The sequence below is a fragment of the Molossus molossus genome, unplaced genomic scaffold, assembly GCF_014108415.1.
Source record: "Molossus molossus isolate mMolMol1 unplaced genomic scaffold, mMolMol1.p scaffold_m16_p_9, whole genome shotgun sequence".
Classification (NCBI taxonomy): domain Eukaryota; kingdom Metazoa; phylum Chordata; class Mammalia; order Chiroptera; family Molossidae; genus Molossus; species Molossus molossus.
This window is the reverse complement of record NW_023425403.1, coordinates 52540267-52567841: the sequence shown is the minus strand read 5'-3', so window position 1 is coordinate 52567841 and position 27575 is coordinate 52540267. Positions and strand designations below refer to the sequence as shown.

At 39.4% G+C, this 27575-nt stretch overlaps 1 protein-coding gene across 1 annotated transcript in view; it reads right to left on the bottom strand.

Annotated features, from left to right (window-relative positions):
* The window catches only part of LOC118622255 (DNA repair protein complementing XP-G cells), a 56410-nt gene extending 42395 nt beyond the window's left edge, over positions 1-14015 (bottom strand). The window contains exons 1-5 of the mRNA XM_036249617.1: positions 13419-14015; positions 7983-8109; positions 3780-3875; positions 3393-3497; positions 3078-3172 (exon numbers count right to left, since the gene is read on the bottom strand). Of these exons, the coding sequence (XP_036105510.1) occupies positions 3078-3172; positions 3393-3497; positions 3780-3875; positions 7983-8109; positions 13419-13896 (901 nt within the window). The 5' untranslated portion in view covers positions 13897-14015. The remainder of the gene's footprint in view (positions 1-3077; positions 3173-3392; positions 3498-3779; positions 3876-7982; positions 8110-13418) is intronic.
* Between the last annotated feature and the right edge of the window lie 13560 nt (positions 14016-27575).

The following is a 27575-nucleotide window of genomic DNA, read 5'->3' as shown; positions in this document are numbered from 1 at the left end:
CTGCTGTACTATGAGGAGGAATATATATCCGAAGCGGCCAACAAGAGAACTCTGGTATTCCTGATATTCTGTTTATCACGCTAATTAATATATCAACATTCTGATATTTGCTGAGTTTAGTATGAGTTTGTTCTGCACAGCCCGATCATCTATAGAACTATAAAGAACTCTAAAACAATTTATTAGACTTTATTTTTATACCTTCAAAGACAAGAACCAGATTCTATAATCCAGCAACATAATATCCTGCAAGGCTCTTATTGGCTTGAAATATTTTAAATACAACTAGTAAATGTAGAATAGCTGTGGAAGGCCAATCTTTTTTGTCTTTGAATGATATGAAAGAATTTATGCTTTAAACAAGTACTGGAGAGCTCTTTAAAAAGAAAGAGATCTATTAGCACTGCACATTAAAAAGATTTATCTGGCCTTGTGTCTATTATGAATTGGAGAAAATAAGTGGATGAGGAAAATAAAATCTTAATGCAAAGTCCACCTGAGATGCGCTAATGCACTGCAGTTAGCTGGTAGCAATGGACACAGTGAGGGTATATATGAGTTATGTCGGGATGGGGTAAAAGTAACTATTCACTGTCAAGCAAAAATAATGAGTTACAATAATTACTGGAAGAATAAAATGAAATACATGAAAAAGTATAATTTTCAAGCTAGCTGACTCAAAAAATGAATCTAGACTTCTCTGGCACAAATGTTGGTAGCTAAGTGAACCAACAGTTGGAAGTTACCTGGATAATAATAAGTGAATAATAATAATAATGGTAAGTAAAAAGTAAGAAGTGAACCAATGGTTTGAAACTAATGTTGATGACTTTAGCACAAACTTTTATTATAAGTAATTGCATCTCCGAATAACATACTACAATGAATATTAACAGTTAAATCTGTTAATTTTGTCAAAATCTCCAGATTTTGTTATTATTCCATGAGTGAGCTGAGGAAATGAGCATGTCGGCAAGAATGGAGGAGTTATAAAATCAAGGAAGCAGAGTCCCCAGGAAAACTTAAAGCCTATTGTGGAAAACAAGTCTAAAGGCTCTTAGAAAATAACTGAAACAACAAGAGAAGATACATTTCAAAGTATTTTTTAAACAAACAGCAACAAGTGGCAATGGTTTTCACTACTGCATATCTCAGAGACAAATGAGAAAAGCCTATTTCTGCAACTCTTTCTTCCACACTGAGAGGGAACAAAGACTTTTGCTTGACACATGGACCGCTCTTCCTCTGAATACAATCAGAAGTTCTAGGGTAATACGTGTGAGGTCATAGGGCATCGTATATGGAGTCAAAGGGCTGCTAAGGGCAGTCCCTGTGATCTAGGAGCTGGACAGACACATTGAAAAGACACTACATAAACCAAGCTACATGACAGACGCAAATAATCATTACTATGGGCACTAAGAGGAATCAGCTTCTAAAGTGGAAGGGAAAGCTTCAGAGGTAACGCAGGGTTTGCACAAGTCCACTGTTTATTGAAGAGGAAGACAAGAAAATGCCAAGGTGGGGAGGCAGATCAATCATCCTTCAGAAAATACACATTGAAAAAGAAAAACGAGGAGTCAAATATTGTTATAGGAAAATAAGAACTGGCATAAAACTGGGAAAACCCAGCATTAAATGTCATTGAAGAATTGCAGCAACCACTCCTCTCCCTTGCCGAAAGGTAGAGATGGGGGTACGCATAGTTTATCTCATTCCTCAAATGAGAACGGCTTAGGTATACTAGAAAATGTGCCCTTTCATAGCTCTTAATTGTCTGATCAATTAGTAAGAGAGGTGTGTTGACAGTCTCACTGGAAACTGAAAAAAAAAAATACTAACACACCATTTAAAGCTGCCCTCTGCCCTGCACAGAATTTAGTCAGTAAAAATAAAAGCTAGCATTTATTGAGTCCTCTGTGTCAAACAAGGGGCTAAATGTATTACAAACACATCTCCTTTATCTCCACATGACCCTATGGCATGGGTACAAATATGTGAAGACAAAGGTCTACACTGGGCTCAGTACGTAAGTGTCTAACTTCCTTGTTCAAGGTCACAAAACCAGTATGCGTAAAAACCAACATGTGAATTCCAAATTTACTTCTTCCAAATTTAATGCCTCCTCTTATTAATTCTCCATCCACTGACCTCTTACCTTGCTAGTTGTCTATGAATTCTCACTCTCCCCTACTATAACAGTCTCAAATAAAATCATCCTCCTCATTTCAACATCAGAATAATCTTTCTTTAACACTGTATTACAATTTCCTGACTTGAAAGTCAAAAGATTATTGTCAAATTAAAAACTGAAAATTGTCAAACAGTGAAAATTATTTAATTAGCACCTAACTAAAACAGTCCTTAAAATCAACTCCATTATTCTCTGTTGTGACCAAGACTATTCATAATAGAACTTTGACACTTTCACAGTCCATTTTCCTGTTATGTTGTTATGCAGGTCAAACACCAAATATTCTAAAATCCTTTCATACCCTTTTAGGAGAAGAAACTTCAAATTCCATGCTACTTTCTGAGTTTTACCAGCACACGTGTGTGCAGGAGCACACAAACACATACACTCACTCATACACCACATGGACCCAAACAATAGAAACAATAGAGTAAAGTAGTATTTATGGCATGCCTTAAAAGTTCTATATGCAGCCCGGCCGGTGTGGCTGAGTGCACGGAGCATCGTCCCATGGACTGAGAGGTCCTGGCTTGATTCCTGGTCAGGGCATATGCCTGGGTTGCGGGCTCCATCTCCAGTAGGAGGCATGCAAGAGGCAGCCGATCAATGTTTCTCCCCCTCTCTCCCTTCCTAAATCAATAAAAAATATATATAAAAATAAAAGCTCTATATGCAAAGATAAGAAGAGCTAAAAATATTAAACTGTATATTGAAAAGTACCCTACAAATTACTATTATGATTTTCCCCTCTGATAAAGAGATATAAAAGTAACAGACTATGTTTAGCATTTACATAACCAAAACAGCTAATATTGGACATAGTCTAAAGGATATATGTGCATGTCCATGTACATGTGTATAAATCTTCTGTAGGTTTACCTACCAGTTTCTCCAGCAGTTTTATTCTTCCCATGAGGTTTATATAGAACATACGAGCATCCTTTTACATGGAAGTGGTCATTAATTTGTCTAAACCATCTGAAAATAACAAGAAGATTTGCTCATAGCAACAGTTCCATAACAAACATGGCACTATTCCAATTCTAGAGAAAATCAGGCAGAGTCCAACTCTGTGTATCCACTACAGGTTGGGGCCTGACAGCTGGATACATAGTTTACTATCATCATCATACATCTACAGTGTTATTACTTTACAGAACTAAAAATAAAGTACTGTCTCTAAGCAAGGGCTTCATACCTCATAAGTGTTGTATTTCCAGTGAAAGGGCCAAACCTAATATCTTCAAATGGGGGTTGAAAGCCCAAAATATGTAATGCTTCTTCTTGAGTAATAGGTGGAAGACTACAAAAGAAACATTGCCTTTCATTTTAAAATTCCAACCATATACAAATATAACCTGTCTCAATGTTAATATGTCTGTCTGATTTGCAAACAATGTAATATTTTTAATTTATATTTTATCAAAAATAATGTGTGCTTATATTTTTAGTTAAAAGGTTTAAAACAAAAAGCAGCAGTTTTTCTCAATTTATGAAAAATCTATACTTAAAAACCTTCCGTTGTAGAAAAAGCAACACCAAATAACTTGGGAGTTTAGAGACACCGATAAATTAACATACTCACTTTCCAGCTCCCATTGTGCTATATAAGAAATTCCAACAGGAAATCAATGAGGAGATACCACAAGAAGTCTTATATTGTGGTCGGCTTATGCAGTACCTGGGAAAACAAGACTTGAATGAATACAAAATAGGCATATAAATATATAACACTCATGGCAACTAAAAGTGTTAACATAGTGAAAATTTTGATCATTTAAATCAGTATAAAATCATTATTCACTTAAGCCTTGGTCAGTTTGGCTCAGCGGTTGAGCATTGGCCTGCGGACCAGAGAGTCCCGGGTTCAGTTCCCGCTAGGGCATGTACCACCAAAAAAAAAACAAAAAAAAAAACTTTATTCGCTTAAAATATGTTTATATTTATTAAATGCATCATAAATGCATAACAACAATAAATCATTCATTTTAATCAAGGCGGCTAAGTATGACTACTACTTAAAGTGGATGTTATCCAAACCAATAGAATGGTATATAAATTTAGACACCAACTATTCAGTGTAAATTCCTAGTTGAGCTACATACATGATTATTTGCAACTTCAATTTTAAGAGTCCCTTATATATTCTGCATATTAACCCCTTATCAGACATATAACCTACAAAGATTTTTCTCCCATTTCATATGTTGCCGTTTCACTTTGTTGATTGTTTCTGTTGACGCACAAAAGTTTTTAAGTTTAATGTAGTACCCTTTGTCTTGCTTTTTGTTACCTGTGGTTTTGGTCATATCCCAGAAATCACTGCCAAATCCAACATCATAAAGCTTTGCCCCTATATTTTCTTCTATGAGTTTTATACTTTTAGGTCTTACATTTATGTCTGTAATCCATTTTGGGTTAATTTTTGTGTATGATGTGAAGTAAGGATCCGACTTCATTCTTCTCCACTTTTCTCATTTGCCTTTGTCGAATACAAGGCTGAGCCCAAGCACCATTTTCTGAAGAGACTGTCCCTTCTCTATTTCATGGTACTGGCACCCTTGCCAAAGATGTTTTACTCATTTACAGGAGGGTTTATTTCTGGACTCTCTATTCTATTGGTCCATACGTCTGTCTTTACTACAGCACCACACTGTGCTTTTTGTCCTGTTTTTTGTTTGTTTGTTTTTAATTTTCTTTTCTCTTTATTGATTTTACAGAGAGAGGAAAGGAGAGGGAGAGAGAGAGAGATAGGAACATTGATGAGAGAAAACAATGGTTGGCTGCCTCCTGCATGCTCCCCCACTGGGGATTGGGCCCAGAACCTGGGCATGTGCCCTGACAGGGAATTGAACCAGCGACCTCTTGGTGCATGGGTCAATGCTTTACCACTGAGCCACACTGGCCAGGCCAGTACCACACTGTTTTAATTATTATATCTTTGTAATATGTCTTGAAAGCAGGAAGTATGTGGCCTGCTTTCAACTGTTGCAATCACCACTTCCTCAGCAACTCCCTAGAGGCAGTATCTTCAGCTGGAAGTTGGGGAGTAAGATAATCAAGTGGCAATCAGCACAATGTCTCCTTCTGCAACCCTCCCTGCAATTCTGCAGTGTTGACCTGGACTTCCACGAATAACTCCAATGGTTCAGTGCTGATGCGACTTCTCACACCCCTAGATCAAACCAAAGGGTCACTGGATGGTTTCAAGACCATCAGTCACATGAACTTTAGGGAAACCTGTATTGTTTGAGCCCAGCAGTTTATGCACAGAATTTGATAAGTATGGTTTGAGCCTATAGTTTGGAGACTTTGGTATTTCTTTGTTTCAACAAAGACAGCATCTTCCCTGTTTTTCATCTTGTTGCTATTAATTTCATGAGTTTGAGGGAGGGAATGAAGTTAAAAAAAAAAACTTAGATTCTATCATATTTAAATCTCCCCCTTCTATTTTAAGCAATTCTTCACATAGCCTAGGCATCCTTAAGATTTTTTTATATTTCTTCATCAATCCAAACTTCTTTACTGGTCTTTTTCATGACCAGCTGAAAACTTTTACTAACATTCTTCCATCTTCTGAGGGTCTCCCATCCAACCCAAATCCTGTATAATAGTCTTAGTGGGAAATAAGGTTGTCATCCTGGTAATATGACCCCTCAGGTTATTTCTCCAGTCTGTCCTTTCTCATTCAAGCCTTTATGGCCTCACATGTTATACTATTAAAATATAATTATTCATATTTGTTGTTAAGACAAATATTAAGTCTAAGGGGTTAGAAGCAAAATTGGGCAAAGTTTTGCTCCAAAGAATTTAACATTACTGTTTTTTATTCTAGTGTTTCTTCTTCAATACACTTTTCATACTAACTACTGCCAATTTATCTTTGAAATATCCTTCTTTGTTTAAAAAAATTTTTTTTCTTTATTGATTTTAGAGAGGGATAGAGACAGAGATAAAAACATCGATGAGAGAGAACATCAACTGGCTGCCTCCTGCATGCCCCCCACTAGGGATCTGGCCCACAACCCGGGCATGTGCCCTAACCAGGAATCGAACCAGCGACCTATTAGTGCATGGGTTGATGCTCAACCACTGAGTCACACAGGCCAGGCTGTAAATATCCTTTTATTGAGAAATCATCAATGGCTTATCTTTGCCCCAGAAGAAAAGAAATCTAAATCCTTAGCCTGATATCCAAAAAATAAATCACGAAAGGTGTTTTAAAGAAAGAACACAGTCTTTGGAGTCTGGCTTTCTTCAGTCTCAGTACATGATCTACTTACTCTCCATGTGATATTGGGGAATTTTCTTAGCTTCTCTGAGCCTCACTCCAGACAAGCTGGTTTACCCTTCATTACCAACATGCCAGACACTTTCTTACATTCATCCAAAGACCTTAGACCGTCTATCCCCTCAGATTTTTTCTCTTTAGCCCCAACTCTTCAGTGAAGCATTCTCGAGTTCATTACTTCCTCTCAAGTTTTTTCTTGTTGTTTTTTTTTAAATCCTCACCTGAGGATATTTTTCTACTTATCTTCAGATAGAGTGGGAGGGAGGGAGAGATAGGAGAGAGAGAAAAAGAGAGAAACATCAATGTGAGAGAGACACATCAACTTGTTGTCTCCCGGCACAACCCTAACCAGGGCCGGGGATGAACAGCAACCAAAGTACGTGCCCTTGACTGGAATTGAACCCACAACTCTTTGGTCCTCAGGCCAATGCTCTAACCGCTGAGCCAAACCAGCCAGGGCTCAAGTTGTTTCTTTATTTATACCCATCATCTGGTATATTTAACAAAAAATAAATTTTACATTTTCTGCTTTGTCCCCTCTTCTCAATTAGATTTTAAACGGTAAGAGAAGAAAGACAATGTTTTCCATATCTCTGTAGTTGCAGTTCATAGTTAAGGGTCCAATATTTATTAAGTGAAAAAATGTAAAAGAGTTTTAAAAACCTCAAGTCAGACATTAGCAATTTTACAGCTATCATGAAATAAACCTGTTTTTCTTTAGACCAGGAACTGTATTTTAAGGTATCCAAACAGCCCTAGTTGACAAAGGAAAGCTCTTATTATTAGAAGAATGCCAGCTAATAAAGGCAGAAAAAAATAGTAGAATTCTGAGATATCACCATTTTACAACAAGGATTCAGGCAAGGATTGTCAATGGATTTGGCTAAAACCACTAGGTGAAAATTTGGTAGGAATAGGATATTAGCCCATTGCCACTGTCACCCCACTGATTACTTGATGGTTGCAGAGAGGAAAGAGTGACTTGACAACATGGGCTAAGGCTGTCACCTCCTAAATCCAGTAATCACCCTTAGAATCTTTGATACCGGATGACCAGATACTATGCACCTCCTGATGTGATACAACATGAGGGACACACGATCACTTAGACAGTATTCATTTTTACATCTAACTTCCTGTTTTCAGGAAATATTGAGGTCAGATATAAATAATTTAGACAAATCCAGAAGATAGGACATTCTACAAGCTATCTGGCCAAGTGTCTTCAGTAAGTCAATATCCTAGAATCAACATAGGGCAGAGAGAGATGGAGACGGTTCTAGATTAAGAGAGACATATGGGCCACAACAAGCAAACACAAGATATGGTTCATAGTTGGGTCCCACATTGAACAACCAGGTGTGAAGACATTTTCAGAACAACCTGGAAAATCTAAGTTTAGCCCAGAAATCATATACTAAGGAAATATTGTTAATTTTATTAGGTATAACAATGGTGTTGTGGTTAAGGAAGAAAAACACAGCTTTTAGATATTACCATCGTCTGAGGTCTAATACTTTCCGCTGCTTAATATCTTCAAGAGGAGAATACGGAGGCCCCTCCCTTTGATGTCTTCCTTTTTTATCTGAAGTTTTTTTCTTGGAAATTTGTTTCTTTCCATTGCCTAGAATATAACAGTAGGAAATAAGCAAAATGCTTAAGAGGGAGTAAACTGCCAGGACAATGATATTAATTATGGAACAAAATTAAAAAGTAACTGCCACTAGTTCTAAAAATGACATTTGTAAACATACAGAAGAAATAAATGTATCTTCAAAAAAATACTCTCCTATCTTAAAGAGAGAAAATAAAAACAAATTTAAACAACCAGGAACATTATTTCCTGTCAGATTTGTATATTCCAATTCCTAAGCTGGTCACTTTGCTAGTAAAAGAATCAATCACAAAATCTTTAATTTAGAAAATCAAATTACCAACAGAAAAACATTTAACTAGACCACTTTCCAGAAAATGAATCCTTTCTATAAAACAATAAAACCACATTAATGTAACTCTGTTAAAAATAAAAACATTAGATCCACTAATGCAATGATGTGATGTTTAAAAATATCTCCAGGCCTACAGAGCCTACAAAATGGATTTTAAATGATTCACATATGTGCATTATCAAAATGTGACTTTAGCCCTGGCTGGTGTGTCTCAGCAGTTAGAGCATCAGCCTTAGGACCGAAGGGTCAAGGGTTCGATTCAGGGTCAAGGGCACATACCGTGGTTGCAGGTTTGTCAAGGTCGTCAGGGAGGCAACGAATCAATATGTCTCTCTTACATTGATGTTTCTTTCTTTCTCTCTCCCTCTCTCCCTCTCACTCTATCTAAAAATCAATGGAAAAATATCCTTGGGTGAGGATTTTTTTTAAATGCAACTTTAACACCAGGAACTAGAATGGAAGACAAAGCCTCTTTTCTGTGTTCATGTATGTCCTCTCTCTCTCTCTCTCTCTCTCTCTCTCTCTCTCTCTCTCTCACCAAAAGACACATAAGACAAATAAAGTGGAAGTGGTTACCCATGGGGGGAGAAGGATTGGGATCTAGAAAAAAGATAAAAATGAGAGTTAGACTATATAGCGTTTAATTTTTATGCTTTTTATTTCTGATCCATGCTAATGGATTGTTCAGTCAAAAAATTATATAAATTAAAATTTTAATAACATCCAAGCCTCATTTCATTAAAATACCATTAACACTTCAGATAGCTATGCTCAAATATGTTAATAATGTCACACACATTATATTTAAGTGAAATAATTAAATCTGTTATAAAAGTTAAATAAAAGCTATTTTTATTTTTATGAGTTACTCATCAGTTATGAAACATAAATTATAGATATATGCCCAGAACACAAACATGGAAAAGGATCCGTTTTATTCATTTAAGATGCTGTACACCCAGCTGGTGTGGCTCAGTGGATTGAGCATCATCCCATGGACTGAGAGATCCTGGCTGGATTCCCTATCAGGGCACATGCCCAGGTTGCGGGCTCCATCCTCAGTAGGGGGCATGCAGGATTGACGTTTCTCTTTCAAATCAATGTTTCTATCTTTCTAAAAACATCAATAAAAACATATTTTTTAAAAGATTCTGTACAATGAAATCCTTTAATACCCCAAACCAGCTGGAACTCAGAAACTATTGTTATACAGAAATTTCTCTAAAATGTCATAATAAAAAACACTATAATATCCAGAAACAAGTTTTTCCCCCTTCCTTCTAGTTATTCTTCCTAAGTCTTCAGAGAACATAAAATTTCTCACAGAGCTAAACAACCACTGGTTAACAAGCTTAAAAAAATGAGAAGTAGCCTGGCTGGTGTGGCTCAGTGGTTGAGCATCAACCCTCGCACCAAGAGGTTGCCAGTTCGATTCCCAGTCAGGGCACATGTCCAGGTTGTGGGCCTGATCCCCAGTGGTGGGGGCATGCAGGAGGTGGCCAATCGATGTTCTCTTTCATCAATGTTTCTATCTATCTCTCCCACTTTCTCCCTCTCTCTCTGTAATATCAATAAAGAAAAAAAATGTATTAAAAAAACAAAAAAGACAAGTAATCTCATTATGACAAATTTTCTGTAATAATAAATAAATCTTAGAGATACAGAACATGGAAAACCTACTTTCCACCATTTCTTGAGATGTCTTAACTGCCCGATAATGCATTCCCTAAGAAGTTTTTCCAGCCACTTAGAATTTTAGAGGCCAATGAGGCATGGTAATCTATGACTTCAGCAGTGGTCTGTACCCACACACTTTCCCTTAATGCTTACCTAAGCCTGCCCTCTGTTATTCTCTGTTCTGAGCTTACTCCTATAAGACCCTGAGGATAAATAAGGATATATATTCCAAATGAGCATCCTTTATAACATCTCTCACTACCCCACACAGAACTGGTCCCAAAACAAGCCTCCATTCAATTTAAAGAAGAAAGCTCTGTCAAAGTGGAAGCTAAGGTGAGAGGGGAACATAAAAGAGCGACACCTGCCCTGGCCGGTTTGGCTCAGCGGTTGGAGCGTTGGCCTGCGGTCCAGAGAGACCCGGGTTCGGTTCCCGCTAAGGGCACGTACCTCGGTTGCTGTTTGTCCCCGGCCCTGGTTGGTCGTGAGGGTGGCAGTCACTCGATGTGTCCCTTTCACATCGATGTTTCTCTCTCTCTCTCTCTTCCTCTCTCTCCCTCCCGCTCTATCTGAACAAAAAATGGAAAAATGTCCTCGGGTGAGGATAAAAAAAAAAAAAAAAGTGACACCTGAAGACCCTGTCTCCCACATCTCATCAACTCCGATAACCTTTGCCCATTGTCCCCAGTCACTGCCATCTTCCTTCTTCCATACCTCACCCTGTCCATAACACACCCATAGAGCCCCAGGACCAAATATATATACATATTATATACATGCCTCTATTCACCACACTGACTTTTAGAGAAAGGTATAAGAAGAGTGAATAAAAATAGAATGCACACCATCTTTTTGACCTGAAGAACCACAAGACAGAGTTTTGAACAATCACAGTCACTAAACAGTGAGGTAGGGTGGCCCCAGGAAGAAGAGAGCCAGGTAAGGGGAGATCTAAATTCTGGGTATAAATTTGGCCCAATCCTAACCTGATCCCTGAACCATGCATGCACAGAGCAAACCCCAAACAGCACAGCTAAGGCTAAAAGAATTGAACTGAGATTTAAGATGTCCTCAAGAAACAGAGTTGATTGGGCCCAACCAAATTAACAGCTGCTAAATAAGTTAATTAATTATTTTTAAAAAAACACTCTTTGGAGGAATGTATCTGAATCTAAAGTCACCATAAGATAACATTCACAATATTTAGGACACAATCCAAAATTACTAAACATGTGAAGAAACTAAAAAATGTGACACTTTCTTAAGGAAAAGAAGCAACGGTGAGATGACTCAGACTTTAAAATTGGCAGATAAGGATTTTAAAGTGGGTATTATAATTATGCTTTATGAGATAGATAAAATGCTCTAGTAATGAATGAAAAGATATCATATCCAAGATAGGAAACAGAAACTATTTGAAACTGTAAATTGTAGAACTAAAACAAATAATATCTGAAATAAACAATTCACTGAATATACTTAGCTATCCTTAAGACATGTACTTTAAATATAAAAAGACACAGGTTGAAAATAAATGAATGGAAAAACACGTACCCTGCAAAAACTAGTATAAAGGAAACTACATTAATTATATCAATGATTTTCAATATTTGTCATTTCATGGCACACATACAATACACTAATTACTAAAATTTTGTGGCACACCAAAAAATATATTTTTTGCTGATCTGACAAAAAAATTAGATATAATTTTGATTCATTCACACCAGATGGCTACTGTTGTGTTGGCTGTTGTCATATTTTTATTTGACTATCTAAAGTAAGAGAGGTCAGTGCTACTGACTAAATAGTCAGGTTCTATATGTTTTAAAAATTCTTGCAGCACACCAGTGTGTCACGGTACACTGAAAATCACTGAGCTATATAAATATCAATCAAAATAGCTTTCAGAACAAGAAATATTGACATAAATAATGAGGAACATTTCATAATGATAAGAAGGTCAATTAATCAAGAAGAAATAAAAATCATAAACATGTGAGTACTTAATAATAGAGCTTCAGATTGTATGATATGATAACAAAAATCAACAGAATTAAATTGAGAAGAGACAACTCCACGATCATAGTTGGAGATTTTTAACACTCCATCGTCAGCAACTGATAGAATAAGACTAAAATTAAGTTGAAACACAGAACATGAGAGAAACATTTTCAAACACTTTGAAATATTTGTAGAGCACTACACCCAACACCTATAGAATGCACCTTCTTTTCAAGCACATGTGCATTCACTAACATAGACCATATGCTTAGTTATAAAACAAATCCCAGTAAATTTTAAAAGACTGAGATAGCCCTGGTCTGTTTGGCTCAGCAGTTAGAGCGTCAGCCCGTGGACCAGAGAGACCTGGGTTCGGTTCTCGCTAAAGGCATGTACCGTGGTTGCAGTTAGTCCCCGGCCCTGGTTGGGGTCGTGTGGGTGGCAACCACTCAATGTGTCTCTCTCACATCGATGTTTCTCTCCTTCTTTTCCTCCCTCTCTTCCTCCCGCTCTATCTGAAGATAAATGCAAAAATATCTTTGGGTGAGGATAAAAAAAAAAAAGGCTGATAAAATGTTCTCTGTTCACAGTGGAACTGAATTAGACAACAATATTTAGAAAATCCCCAAAATATCTAGAAATTACAAAGCATACTTCTAAATAATGCATGTATCAAAGAAGAAATCATAAAGGAAATTAGAAAACACTTCAAATTAAATAATAAAGAATATCAAAATGTGTTGACTACAGCTAAAACAGGACTTAGAAAGAATTGAGAACATTAAGTGCTTACAGTAGAAAATTCTTGAAACAGGAAGTTAGAGAATGACCAAAGTAAACCCAAAGAAAGAACAAAAAAAAGAGCAGTGGTACCTGGAGACCTTGTGGGGTACTCAAAAAAGTATAACAAAAAAAGTCTTAATGTTATATGGCAGAAGAGAAGACTAGATATTTAATAGCAAAATATGAATTCATTTCCCTGCAAAACTATAAAATAGTAGTATGTTATCCTAACCACCTCATTAACCATTTCTAAGTCAACATATATTTATCTGTGATACTTGTATTCTACAGCAGCCTAGATTTTTCAAAGCTCTCAAAATGCAAGGGTAATGTTTGAAGTTTCCAATGGCAACACATTAATGAACCAAATGTCCCATGTCCGAGGTTATCTTTTAACTGCAATGATAGCAATGTTCCCTATTCAGTATTATAAAAGAAAAACATGTTTAATATCAAGTTTAAACAAGACACATTGTTTTCCTATTATTTTCACATGTGAACTTTATGGCTCCTTCCTTACCTGATTTGTGTTTCAAATTTGTGGTCATCCCATCAAATTCAGATTTATCAATTTCCCATGCGAGAGGTAGCTTGCCCAGGCTATTGGATAAGTTTTCCAAGCTATTTTCTTCATTGTAGATGATTTCTGATGTACTAGTTGGGATGCCAATGTATCTTGATGAATTATTTCCAGCAGATAAAGAGGTATTATCAGGGAGGCAAGAAGAGCGGGACGGATTTGAAGTTTTATAGATTGAGGTTGCCTGGTTGAGAAAGGCGTAGTCTGAACAGATGGCATAAATTTTCTCTCGAGTATGGGTTACTGGACAGCTCCATGGATAATGACCATCTCTTTTGGGGGCCAAGGGTGCTCCTGAGGCATGTGTGCAGAAAGATTGTACAGCATCTTGTAGGTTCTCTTCAGGAGACTTTCTCTCAGATTTGCACTCACCATTTCCGGAATCACTTGCCCTTTCTGCTTCTGCAATGTTAGGCATTGAATGCAACTATAAAAGTTCTAGTAGGAGGAGGAAATGACAACTCTTTCTGTTTCTTGAAAAACTGTGACAATGGTTTACAGCATTCTACAAAAACTTGAGAGCTGCAAAATGGACTCCTAGGAAAAGAGGGAGGATAAATAAAGGTCAACAATCCACCAGACACTACAAAGAGCCCTATAAAATGTACCAAGTTTCAGACTTCCAGTCAAGATGGCGGTGCAGGTAAACGCGATATCGCCTCCTCCCACAACCACATCAAAATCACAACAAAATTGCAACACAACCATCATTCAGAACCACCAGAAATCGAGCTGAATGGAAGGCCTACAACTCCAAAATTAAAGAAGCAGCCACATCGAGACTAGTAGGAGGGGCGGAGGCCCGGAAGGGCTGGTCCCACACCCACGTGTGGCAGATAAAAATTATAAGGACACCTCGGCTGGGAAGGTCCTTCCTGAGGAATGAGGGGTCCTTGTCCCACACCAGGTGCCCACCTCAGGGTTCCAGTGCCAGGAAGAGAATCCCCATCACTTCTGGCTGGAAAAACCAGGGGGAACTGAGTCAGAGGGAGGCTGCAGCTGCGGGAGCCCCAGGCAGTTCCTCTTAAAGGGCCCGCACATGGACTTACTCAGACTTGCCCCCTCTAAGCTCAGAGGAGAGCTAGCTTGAGGGGCGCCAGAGACATACAGGGAAGTACTGAGCTGTTTGGTCTTGGGACAAGGGCTGGAGACACAGCTTTCTCCTGGACAGACATGCTAGCGGAAACTGATGTTCCTTTGGCGAGCCCTTCCCTGAGGCGGCAAACAGCTGCCGTATCTGGGACTGCAGCAACCTGGATCAGGGTTTGCCCTGCCCTGGTGATTTCCCGAGGCCCGGCTCCACCCAACTTTCGGGCCCACCCAAGCTGTTTCCAAGGGCTTTACCACAGGATTGGCCTGTCTTGGGTACTGCTTCAGAGTTTCCTAAAATCTCTCAAACAAGCAGCATCTGGTCTCAGACAGCCCCATACCTCTCGTTAAGTGGCCCAGGCCTGGCACTAGAAGCAACCAGCCTGGGTTCACAACTTGGTTTTTCCTGGGTATCTCCAAGCCCAGCACAAGAAGCAGCTATCTGCAGATCACTTTGTAGCTTATGCTGGGTGGCCCCAGATAGAACACAGGCAGTGGCTGGCCTGTCCCCAAAGCCAGCACACCCAGTGGACAGCTTCAGACCACATTGAAATACCACCACCGAACCACCTCCACAAGTGACACACTCAATGAGTGGACTCAGTGGGTACCAGAACCCTGATAAAGTAAGTCTTGTTCTGTGTGGTGGGCCCCTACACAGCTGATCCTCCAAGGTAATCAAAGACTAGTAGTCAGTAGGCCAAGCCAGTCCTTGCAGCTGCTCAGCGTGAGTAAATCCCTCCCATTGATGTGCCAACAGCAATCAAGACTCAATTACAATAGAAGTGTGTATAGTCCACACTATGGGGTGCACCTCGAGGATCCAGGTGGGGTGATCAGGGAGGCTGTGCCACTGGATCCTACAGGACATCTGCAATAATAAGCCACCCCACAAAGCCTAGGGTAAATAGCAACTCTACCAAACACAGAGAAGCAATCATAGGGAAGCAACACAATGAGAAGACAAAGAAACATGTCCCAAATAAAAGAAAAGAACAGCCCTGGCCAGTTTGGCTCAGCGGTTAGAGTGTCAGCCTGCGGTCCGGAGAGACCCGGGTTCGGTTCCCGCTAAGGGCACGTACTTCGGTTGCAGTTTGTCGCCGGCCCTGGTTGATCGTGCGGGTGGCAGCCACTCGATGTGTACCTTCACGTCGATGTTTCTCTCTCTCTCTCCCTTCCTCTCTCTCCCTCCCACTCTATCTGTACAAAAAATGGAAAAATATCCTCGGGTGAGGATAAAAAAAAAAAAAAGAAAGAAAAGAAAAGAACAAAACTCCAGGAAAAGAATTAAACAAAATGGAGATCAGCAATCAATCAGATGCAGATTTCAAAACACTGGTTATAAAGTTGCTCAAGGAACTTGGTGAAACATTCAAGGAACTTAGTGAGACCTTCAAGGAACTTAAGGAGACCTCCAAGGAACTTAAGGAGACCTCAAGGAACTTAGTGAGAACATCAACAACATAAAAAAGGACCAGTCAGAAATGAAGGATGCACTAACTGAAATAAAGAATAATTTACAGGGAATCAATAGTAGAATATGTAAAGCCAAGAAGCAAACCATCAATTTGGAATATAAGGAAGCAAAAAAACACCCAATCAGAACAGCAAAAAGAAAAAAAAAAATTCAAAAAAAATGAGGAGTGTAAGGAGCCTCTAGGGCAACTTCAAGTATGCCAACATTTGCATCATAGGAGTGCCAGAAGGAGAAGAGAGAGAACAAGAAATTGAAAACCTATTTGAAACAATAATGACAGAAAACTTCCCTAACTTGGTGAAGGGAAACAGACATACAAGTCCAGGAAGTACAGAGAATCCCAAACAAGATGAACTCAAACAGGTCCACACCAAGACATATCATCATCATCAAAATGCCAAAAAGAAGCAAGAGAAAGTAGTTCGTCACCTACAAAGGAGCTCCCATAAGACTGTCAGCTGATTTCTCAAAAGAAACTTTGTAAGCCAGCAAGGAGTGGCAATTAGATATTCAAGGTGATGAAAAGCAATGACCTACAACCAAGATTACTCTATCCTGTAAAGCTATCATTTAGAATCAATGGACATATCAAGAGTTTCCCAAACAAGAAAAAGCTTAAGGAGTTCATCACCACCAAACCAGTATTATATGAAATGTTGAAGAGTCTTCTTGAAGGAGAAAAAGAACAAAAATGTGAACAATAAAATGCCAATTAATACATATCTATCAACAATTGAATCCACAAAATGAGCAAGCAGAACAAAAAAAGACTTATAGATACAGAGAACTTTTTGTTGCTTGCCGGATGTGTAGGGGCTGGAGGGATGAGTGAAAAAGATGAAGGAATTAAGAAGTATAAACTGGTTGTTAGAATGAACCTCAAAGGGATGGGGGCAGGGAGGGCGGGATGAGATAAACCAAAGAACTTCTATGCATATATGCATAACTAATGGACACTGACAATAGTGTGGGGAAGGCAGGAGGGGGCAGGATTAGGCAGAAGGGGGTCAATGGGGAAAAAAAGGCAGAAACATCTGTGCTACATTCAACAATAAAGATGAGTTTTAAAAAAAAAATGTACCAAGTGTCATATGCCTTCATTCAATAAGTATTTATTTTACAACTACTAAATGCCTAGAATTATGATCATTGACAATGTGTCCTATTAAAAATTATTTTAAAATAATGCATTAGAATAAAACAGACAAAAAGTCCAATTAAAAATCGGCAAAGTATATGAATATTCACTTCTCCAAAGATGATATAGAAATGGCCAAAAAGCACATGAAAATTAAGAACAATTAAGCACATAATTAGCCATCACAGAAACACAAATCAAAACCACAATGAGATACCACCTGACATCCATCAATATAATTATAATAAAAAAGACAGATAATAATAAGCATTGTCAAGGATGTGGAGAAGTTGGAACCCTCATACAATGCTAATACAAGTGCAAAATGATCCAGTCACTTTGGAAAACAGTTCCTGAAACATTTACATAGAGTTACTATGTAATCAGCAATTTCACTCCTGGGCATATATATCCAAGAGAAGTGAAAACATATGCCTACAAAAATGTTCATATAGCAGTATTTTAATAGCCAAAGAGCATGATAATAGCAAAAAAGTTGAAACAATCCAAACATCCATCAATTAATGAATGAATAAATAAAATGTGGTATTATTCATACTATGGAATATGACTAGGCAATGAAACTAAATGAAGTAGTGAACCATGCTACAACATGGATGAACCTTGTAAGCGTTATGTTAAGTAAATGAAGCCAGTTACAAAGGACCAGATCGTGTATAATCCCATTTATATGAAATGTCCAGAATAAGCAAGTCCATTCCATAGAGACAGAGACTAAAGTAGTGGTTACCAAGGGCTGATGGGTAAGAGAAGGTTGGGGGTAAAGTAGTTCCTTTGTGAAGTAATGAAAATATTCTATAATTGACTGTGGTGATAAATACACAATATTGTGAATATACCAAAAGCCATGTACTTGTACATTTTAAATGGATGAACTGGATGGTGTGTGTGAATTTTCTCTCAATAAAGCTGTCTAGAAAAATAAGTCATTAGCAAGGTTATCCAAAGAGCAAAAAGGGACCTGGCCAGTGTGGTTCAGTGGTTAGAGCATTAGGCCACACAGAAGGGGGTCATAGGTTCGATTCCTGGTCAAGAGCGTGTGCCTAGGTTGCAGGTTTGATCCCCAGTTGAGGCTCCTCAGGAGGTAATCAATTCATGTGTCTCTCTTACATCAATGTCTCTCTCTCTCTCTCTCTCTCTCTCTCTCTCTCTCTCCCTCCCTCCCTCCCTCCCTCCCTTCCTTCCTTCCTCTCCCCCCTTCCCTTCCTTCCTCTCCCCCCTTCCCTTCCTTCCTCTCCCCCTTCCCTTATCAATGGATAAAGATCCTCAGGTGAAGATTAACACACAAAATAATAATAATAATAAACATATAGGCATAAAGGATACATGACTAATGAACAAAGATTTACATAAGCAAAAACTACAGAATATTCTTTTTAAAAGCAGTCTTAATCTTTTTTATTTTTGTAGCTTACTACTTTCTTTTAGACTTTAAAAAATGTATTGAATGTATTGGGAGACATTGGTTAATAAAATTATATAGGTTTCAGATGTACAATTCTATGATATATCATCTGTATATTGTATTGTGAGTTCACTGCCTCAAGTTAAGTCTTCTTCTATCAGCATGTATCCCTTTACCCTCTTCTACCTCCCATTACGCCCCCTTTCCCTCTGGTAATGCCCATACTATTGTCTCTATAGACAAATTATTTTTTTCCTTTGCTTAATACCTTCATCTTTTTCACCTAGTCCCCTCATCCCCTCCCCTTTGAGAGTTGGCAGTCTGTTCTCTGTATCTATGGGTCTGTTTTTATTTTCTTTGTTAGTTTATTTTGTTCATCAGATTCCACATATTTTTAAAAATCATATAGTACTTGTCCTTCTCTAACTGGCTTATTTCACTTAGCATAATGCTCTCCAGGTAGATCCACACTGTCACAAAAGATTTCCCTCTTTATGGACAAGCAGTATTCCATTGTGTAAATGTACCACGTGTTTTTTATCCACTCATCTACTGATGGGTACTTGGGCTACTTCCAAATTATGGCTATTGTAAATAAAACTGCAATGAACATAGGGGTGCATATATTCTTCTGCATTCATGTTTTGGGTTTCTTTGAATATATTCCCAGAATCACTGGGTCAAAAGGCAGTTCCATTTTTAATTTTTTGCAGTGACTCCATACTATTTTATACAGTGGCTGCACTGATTTGCATTACCAACAGTACATGAGGGTTCCCTTTTCTCCACATCCTCCCCAACAGTTGTTGATTTATTGATGATAGCCATTCTGACAGATGGGAGGAGATATCACATTGTAGTTTCAATTTGTATTTCTCTGATGATTAGTGATGTTGAGCATCTTTGAATATGTCTATTGGCCATCTCTATGTCCTCTTTGGAGAAGTGTCTATTCAGGTCATTTGCCCACTTTTTGGTGTTGAGTTTTGTCATTTCTTTATAATTGTTGGATATTAACCCCTTATCAGATGTATCATGGGCAAATATGTTCTATCATTCATTGGGTTGTCTTTTCTTTTTGTTGATGGTTTCCTTTCCTGTGCAAAAACTTTTTAGCTTAATAGACTCCCATCTGTTTATCTTTTTTTTTTGTTAACCTTGCCCAAGGAGATGTATCAGAAACAATATTACTACAAGAAATGTCCAAGATTTTACTGCCTGCTTTCTTCTAGGATTTCTATGGTTTCAAGTATAACATTTAAGTCTTTAATCCATTGTTAGTTTATTCTTGTGTATGGTGTAAGAAGGTGGTCTAGTTTCATTTATTTGGAAGCATCTGTCCAATTTTCCCAACACCATTTATTGAATAGACTGTCTTTACCTCATTACATGTTTTTGACTCTTTGTCAAATATTAAGTGCCATAAGGTTTGTATTTCTGGGCTCTCTGTTCTACTCCATTAATCTATATGTATGTTTTTATGCAAGTATCATGCTGTTTTCATTACTATGGCCTTACAGTATAGTTCAATATCAAATAACCTGATTCATCCAATATTGTTCTTCTTTCTCATGATTGCTATGGCTATTTGGGGTTTTTGTGGTTCCATATAAATTTTTAGAATATTTGTTCTAGTTCTGTGAAATACACAATTGGTATATTGATAGAAATTGCATTGATTCTATAGATTTCTTTGGGTAGTTTGGACATTTTAATTTTGTTAATTATTCATATCCATGAACATGGTATATGGTTCCACTTAATTTATATCTTCTTAATTGTCTTTCTTCAGTGTCTTATAATTTTCCATGTACAGGTCTTTTATATCCTTGGTTAAATTTATTCCTAGGTATGTATGTATGTGTGTGTGTGTGTGTGTGGTATTATGCAATTGTAAATGGATTGTTTTGTTTCCCTTTCTCATAGTTCACTATTGGTGTATAAAAATGCAACTGATTTCTAGATATTGTTTTCATATCCTGCTACTTTGCTGAATTCATTTATCAGTTCTAGTAATTTTTTTTATGGACTCTTTAGGATAAACTATATACAGTATCATGTTATCTGCAAATAATGAGAGTTTTACTTCTTCCTTTCCAAATTGGATGCCTTTTATTTCTTCTTCTTGTCTGATTGCTGTGGCTATGACTTCCAGTAATATGTTGAATAAGATCCCTGTCTTATTCCTGATCTCAAAGGAAACACTTGTAATTTTTGCCCAATGAGTATGATGTTGACTGTGGGTTTGTCATATATAGCCTTTATTACATTGAGGTATGTTTCCTCTATTACCATTTTGCTGAGTTTTTATCATAAATGGGTGATGGATTTTATCAAGTGCTTTTTCTACATTTATTGATATGATTATGTAATTTTTATCCCTAATTTTGTTTATATGGTGTATCACATTTATTGATTTATAGATACTGAACCAACCTTGCATCCCCAGAATAAAATCCACTTGACCATCATGCATGATTTTTTTAAGTTTGCTGGATTTGATTTGCTAATGTTTTGTTAATGATTTTAGAATCTATGTTCATCAGAGATACTGACCTATAATTTTCTTTCTTTGTAGTATCTTTATCTGGCTTTGGAATTAGGATAATGCTGGCTCATAAACAGCTTGGGAGTCTTCCCTCCTCTTAAATTTTTTGGAACAGTTTCAGGACAGGTGTTAATTTGTCTTTGAAAGTTTGGAAATTCACATGTAAAGGCACAGAACTTTGGTTTGTTGGGAGTTTTTTTTATTACTGCTTTAATTTCATCAGTTATAATCTATCTAATCAAATTTTGATTCTTTTTGATTCAGTTGTGAAAGATTATAGGTTTCTAAGAGTTTATCCATTTCCTCTGGACTGTCCAATCTGTTGGCATATAGTTGTTCATAATATTTTCTTACAATCCTCTGTGTATCTGTGGTGTCAGTTGTTATTTTTCCTCTTTCATTTCTGATTTTATTTATTTGGGTCCTCATTTTTTTCTTGATGAGTCTGGTTAAAGGTTTGTAAATCTTGTTTATCTTTTCAAAAACAAACAAAAACCAGCTCTTGGTTTCACTGATCTTTTGTAGTTTTTTAGACTCTCTTTTGTTTATTTCTGCTGTGATCTTTATGTCCTTTCTTCTACTTGCTTTAGATTTTGTTTGTTGCTCTTTTTCTAGTTCCTTTAAGTGTAATGTTAAATTGAGATTTTTCTTGTTTCTTGAGGTAGGCCTACAATGCTAGGAATTTCCCTCTTAGGATTGCTTTTGTTGTGTCCCATAGATTTTGGGACAAACCCCAGACTCTCCTCATGTGAGTCTAGTCTACTCAACCTTCCTCTGCCAAAGCACAGGGTGGGTGGCTGTGAATGAGATACTGTGCATTGGCCCTTGACAAGGGTGCCTATGTTTCTAGTGGACTCCTATCTGTCCCTGATGGACAGAATCCCTGCTGATTTTCAGAGCCAGATGTTATGTGGGTACCTCTTCCTGACTCTGGTGCTCTGGGCTGGGGTAAAGATCCCACTTCAGGGGGAACCTTGGCATCTGAGTTATCCCTCCAGAATTTCAGCCACCACTCGTGGGAGTGGGGCCAGCTCTTTTTGTGTCTCTGCCCTTCCTACCAATCTCAATGTGGCTTCTTCTGTAAATTCTTAGTTATAAGACTTCTCTTCAGCTAGTCTTCAGTTGGTTATTCAGGTTGATTGCTCTACATTTTATTAGCAATTCCATTTGGTCCTCAGAGGAGGTGAGTATAAGGTCCACTTACTCCACTGCCATCTGGGATTTCTCCAGAATTTAAATTTTTAAGTATCTCACAAAAAACAGGACCAATCCAGATAATCACCAATTTCTGAACAGTCTCAGGAACACTAAAGTTCAAGTCTAAACTGATTCCTTGAGGGAAGAAAAATTTAAAAAGCAACTGAGAGCATCGAGGAAGATGTAGATTTATACCAAAGGAAGACCTGGGTGAATAAAACCATTACAGGTGATGTAGGAGGCAACCCAATGCAGGTGCCAGAGTTGAGTAAAACCATTTTGCAGGGCTTTAGTGATAGCGCAGCATTCAAGAGATTCAACCCACCCTGGATGACCAGTTTGGCATTTACCTGTTAATATCTCTGCCCATTTGCTTACTTAAAAAAATTAGTTTGGCCAGTTTGGCTCAGCGGTTAGAGCATCAGCCTTGGTCCAGACAGACCCAGGTTTGGTTCCTGCTAAGGGCGTGTACCTTGGTTGCAGTTTGTCCCTGGCCCTGCCTGTGGTCCAGACAGACCCGGGTTTGGTTCCTGCTAAGGGCATGTACCTTGGTTGCAGTTTGTCCCTGGCCCTGGTTGGGTCGTGCGGGTGGCAGCCACTCAATGTGTCCCTTTCATGTCGATGTCCCCCCCCCCCCCCATATAAATAAAAAATGAAAAAATGTCCTCCAGTGAGGATTAAAAAAAAAAATTAGAAATGAGAATAACTTTCACAAAATACAGGAGAATTATTTTATAAAACCCGTAATACAAATACTGAATAGCAAAACCTATGACTAAGCCGATAAGAAATAACAGATGATTACCCTGAGTCTGTGACGAGAAATTAATGAAGATACTGTATGTCCTTCTTATAATTTAAGCAAATAGCCCTCCATACTGGGAGGACTCCACATATCCTGGAAAAGATTCCTTTTTTAATTTTTTTATTTTAAGGAATGTTTACATGCCCTCTATTCAAACCTTCATATAATTTGTTCAGAGTTTATAGTTATTTGCAAGAGGATCTGTTTGGCAGGAGCTTTACCAACAAAGATGGAACTTCTGATGGTTTAGAAACTTTCTTGTGTCTGTTTGTTTGTTAGTTTTTAGCCAACAAATCCTAGGAGTAGGTATAGTGGCTCTCTAGACAGGAATTTGTTATGCTTTCTCCTTCTTCCTCATCTCCTGACATGATGGTGACAGTGGAGGAAGATGTAAGAGGTGGAGGAAGATGTAAGAGAAGCAGAATACCTGATTTTGTGCACACCAAACTGTGTTTTTCTCAGGAGTTGTTTTTTTTTTTTTTTTTAGCAGATATCCTAGAGGAGCATTTTCTACTTTTCATCTGTTATCTTTATGCCTTCTCTAAAAGCCATAGAATAGATAGAAGTATTATTTGTAACACAGAGGTTGTGCGGGTGTCTTGTAATAAGATGAGGCATGAAAGAGAGCAGCACATGGTCACAGGAAAAGGCAATTACCCCGGCACAGAAGTTAGTCTGGTAGGGAAGTGTTAGTCTGGTAGGGAAATGTTCTAGGCACTGCCCTTGTTATCGCTTCATCTCAAGCTTAGCTTCCACTTTGCCAGAGCTTCCTTCCTCAGACTGAATGGAATTTTACCTGTAGGACCAGCTCCCTGTGTGGCAGTGTTGAGGATGTTCTGAAAGACACTGATTTGGAACCTAGATAGGAGAATGTTACCAAAAACACATGCAGAGGGAAAGTACTGCACCTGCCTACAAAAGGGGCTAAGCTTCTGGAAGTTCAAGACAAGAAAAAACAAAGCAATTAATTAATAAAAAATTCAACAGTCTGGTTTTATTTTTTGGGGGGCGGTGATTGCCTTCAAATAGTGGTCAATGATCAAAAGTGATGCCTTTGATTGCACTTTTATCAAAATAAAATTAAATTAAATTAATAAAGAGCAAAGATCATCAACATAAAAGCATCTTTTATACTGATCGTCAATAAATGCAAAGAGTAAATTTAGCATGGTTCGCAAATTTTAGCACTGAGCCGCTGTTTATGAAAATCTGTCTTTGAAAAACTAATATTTAATATTTATAGATGTTTACCACACAAGTGAAACAAATTACAGAAAAATATTGCAAAGTACCAAAAGATATTACAGAGAAAATAAAAAGTATCCAAATCCTAAGACCCAAACACTGATATAGTGTTATTTTCTTTCCTTATTATCTGTCTGATCCTGTCTTTTCTCCCCACTTCAGTGAGATCTCCAGGAGGCCAAGGGCGCTAGTATTATTGTGCCCTCAGGCTTTCTTACAAGTGAACTAAGCACAAGTTATTACAGATAACAGAGACATTATAGATGCCCTTTATTGTGTTCTATTGTAATTATAGCCTCCTCAGGAGAAAGTTAGGTACAGAGAGGCAGTTTGTCCCTCCACTGCATAGCCTGCAGCTCTATTTTCTTGTTAGCTGCTTTTGTCCCTATTTTTATAAACCATTCCCAATTTCAATCCCACTCCTAGCCCCCACCACCCCCAAGATGACATTTCTAATCTGACCTGTGCATAGATATTAGAAAGTAAACCATGTACCATATAACTTCTTTGCCTAAAACCCTCTGCCAACTCGATTTGGACCCACCTCATCCTCCCTCTCCCCATTCCTCACTCCTGGCTCCCTCCACACTGAGGAACTTGCCATTCTCTGAATGCTGTTTACTCCCACTCACCCTCCTGTATTTAGCTAATTTCCATTTATCCTTCAGATATCCTTCAAATGTTACTTTGGGGGTGGTGTGGGGGGGTACTAATTTGGGGGTGGAGCAGGGGGTACTTTCTTTGCTCCTCAAAATAGGTCAGGTCACCCTGTATATGCTACATGCTCAGGCACCTTTCACAGGTTTTAACCCGGGTGCGATTTTACATTTATACATGTGTGTGTTTATATAATGAATGTCTGCCTCTTGGAAGTCTGGTTTTCCTGACTATTATATTCCCAGGGCCCAGCATTTATAGAAGCATCATCTGCAAATACTTATTTTTAAATGCCTACATCACATCAAGCATTATTGTAAACCCAGGCTTAAGAGCCTACATTCCAGGAGGGCCTAGCCAAGGGGACTCTTCTTCTCCCTACTTCTCACCTGTGAAAATGGAAGTCCCCTAATCCAGGTAAGTGAGAGGATGCTATATTAAGATTTACTAGTAAGAATGATTGCAGGATGTAATGCTCAAATTAATGATTTATTCATAAGATCATGGCACAAGCAACAACACTGTGTGCAAACAAAATTTTATAAGATGGCCAGCTATAAATGTCCCTCTAGAGAAACGATTTTCACTGTTTTGCAAACAAAATGTTTCATTTGTAAGAACACTCGCTGCCTAGGTTACATTCTTTTCCAGTTATATTTTAAATCAGTATTTTTAAGGATCAAGTTTTCTTAGAGAACTAAACATCTTAAAAAGTCTCTTCAGAAAAGCTTTCCACATATGACAACTATTATGATCTATATTCTGTATAGGAAAGCCACTAAGGTACAGAAGCAGATGAGTAACTTACAAACGGTGGAATGCTGGAGGGCCAAAGCAGACATAGTAAGCCCCTGCGCTTCTGGTCTGCGCCCCCGCCCCATCCCGCGCCCCCCAGGCCTCTCTTCCTCTTTCAGCCCTGAACCCACTCGCCTGGCGGAAGTGCCGGCCTGTGATGTTTACCGGGGGTCCTCCCGCGTATCGGGCAGCATCGAGCCCAGGCTCCCCAGAAGGCGAGCGGAGTTCTCACCGCCCTCGTCTGCGAAGCTAGCAGCGCCGCAGGGCTCGGAGGCGGAGGAGACATTCGAGCAGGCCGGTGCCGGCAGCGCCAAGCCGGTTTGTACGCAGGCGGCGCTGGCCCAGAGGAAAAAGAGCTGCTGCGCCCCCTGCCCACGCCCCTCCCGCTGCCTCCCCAGCCCGCGTGCCCTCCTAAGGAGCCGGCGTCAGGTTCCGTCGTCGCAGCCCGGCGTCCAGGCCCCTCCTCCCGCCCTCCGTTCTCAGCCGGAAGCCGCAGTTTGCCGCCAGGGGGAGTGGGCAGAGGCTGGCTGGGTGACCTCCTCCTACCCGCCCCAGGACGCTACTAGTGCTCTAGGCGTTTGGGCTGGTGGGACTTGGACAGTTGTCCCCCGGCGAAGAGAGCCCCCGATTCGAACTTTGGAATGCACGCGTTTACATCATTACTAGTGAGAAATGCAAAAAAGAAAGCAGAAAAGGAAACCCCCGTTATGGCCCCCGCCCAGGCCCGCTTTGTCTGGCGGAATCATCCAGTCCGTCTGGGTTTTTCGGACCGCTGGCAAGGTCGAGGAAGAGGAGGAGGCTCCGGGTCCGATTCCGGAGCTGACTGTGACTCCTCCAGGGCCCACCTTGGCCACGCGAGGGAAGTGCAAGGGCATGGGGATGGTCACCGCGCGCTCCGAACCCGGGCCCTGCAGAGCGCGGCTGGGAGACAGACGGGCTCCTGGCATTAGCCACCAATATACGCCGGGGCAACTCCAAATAAAAGGCTTTGTTCCCGAGAGGACTCGTCCTTTACCTCCCTAGCGCTTCCCTCCGTCCTGCGGCCCAGATGGCCACCCCACTTTTTCCCAGGAGAACGAGCACCGACGCAGTGACCTCCACGCGGACTGCCTCTGGGCTCCGGAAAGTCCATGGCCCCTGGCCGCCAAGGCGGCATTGGCGGCGCTTAGAACAAATGTGCCGCATCTGGCCCAGCCCGCAGCGCGCGGGTGCCTGGCGCACTACCCGGTGCGCTGGGGGCACAGCCAGGGACCACCACTTTGATTCTGCCCATAGCCCCGGGTACCTTTAGCCTGTCCGGTGGGGTCGGGTCGCTGCGGCCGGGGCGAAACCCCACTACGATTCCGAATCACAGCTTACAGCGCGCGGCCTGCGACACTCCTCGGGTTACCCTGGGGCTGGCGTCTCTCATCCCATCGGATAGTACGGAGACAGCGCCCTGGACGGCTGTTCCCAGAGACCAATCATCAGATATCATTGATAACACCTTCCTTTAATCGTGTTTTACACCTGACCTCTGCACGTGCGGAGGATATAGTGACACTTTAAAGAAAACAACATTTTAGCTGTGCCTCCAGGCCAGCGTGCCCTTCTATTGGACATCTAGTATGTAGAAAGCCTTTACTGCAAAGTAAATAAATGAGTGAGAGATGGTAAAACCTGGCAGGATTTCCGCTAGCTCTGTTGCGAACTACATGTCCCAGGAAGCCACTGCGCCGGG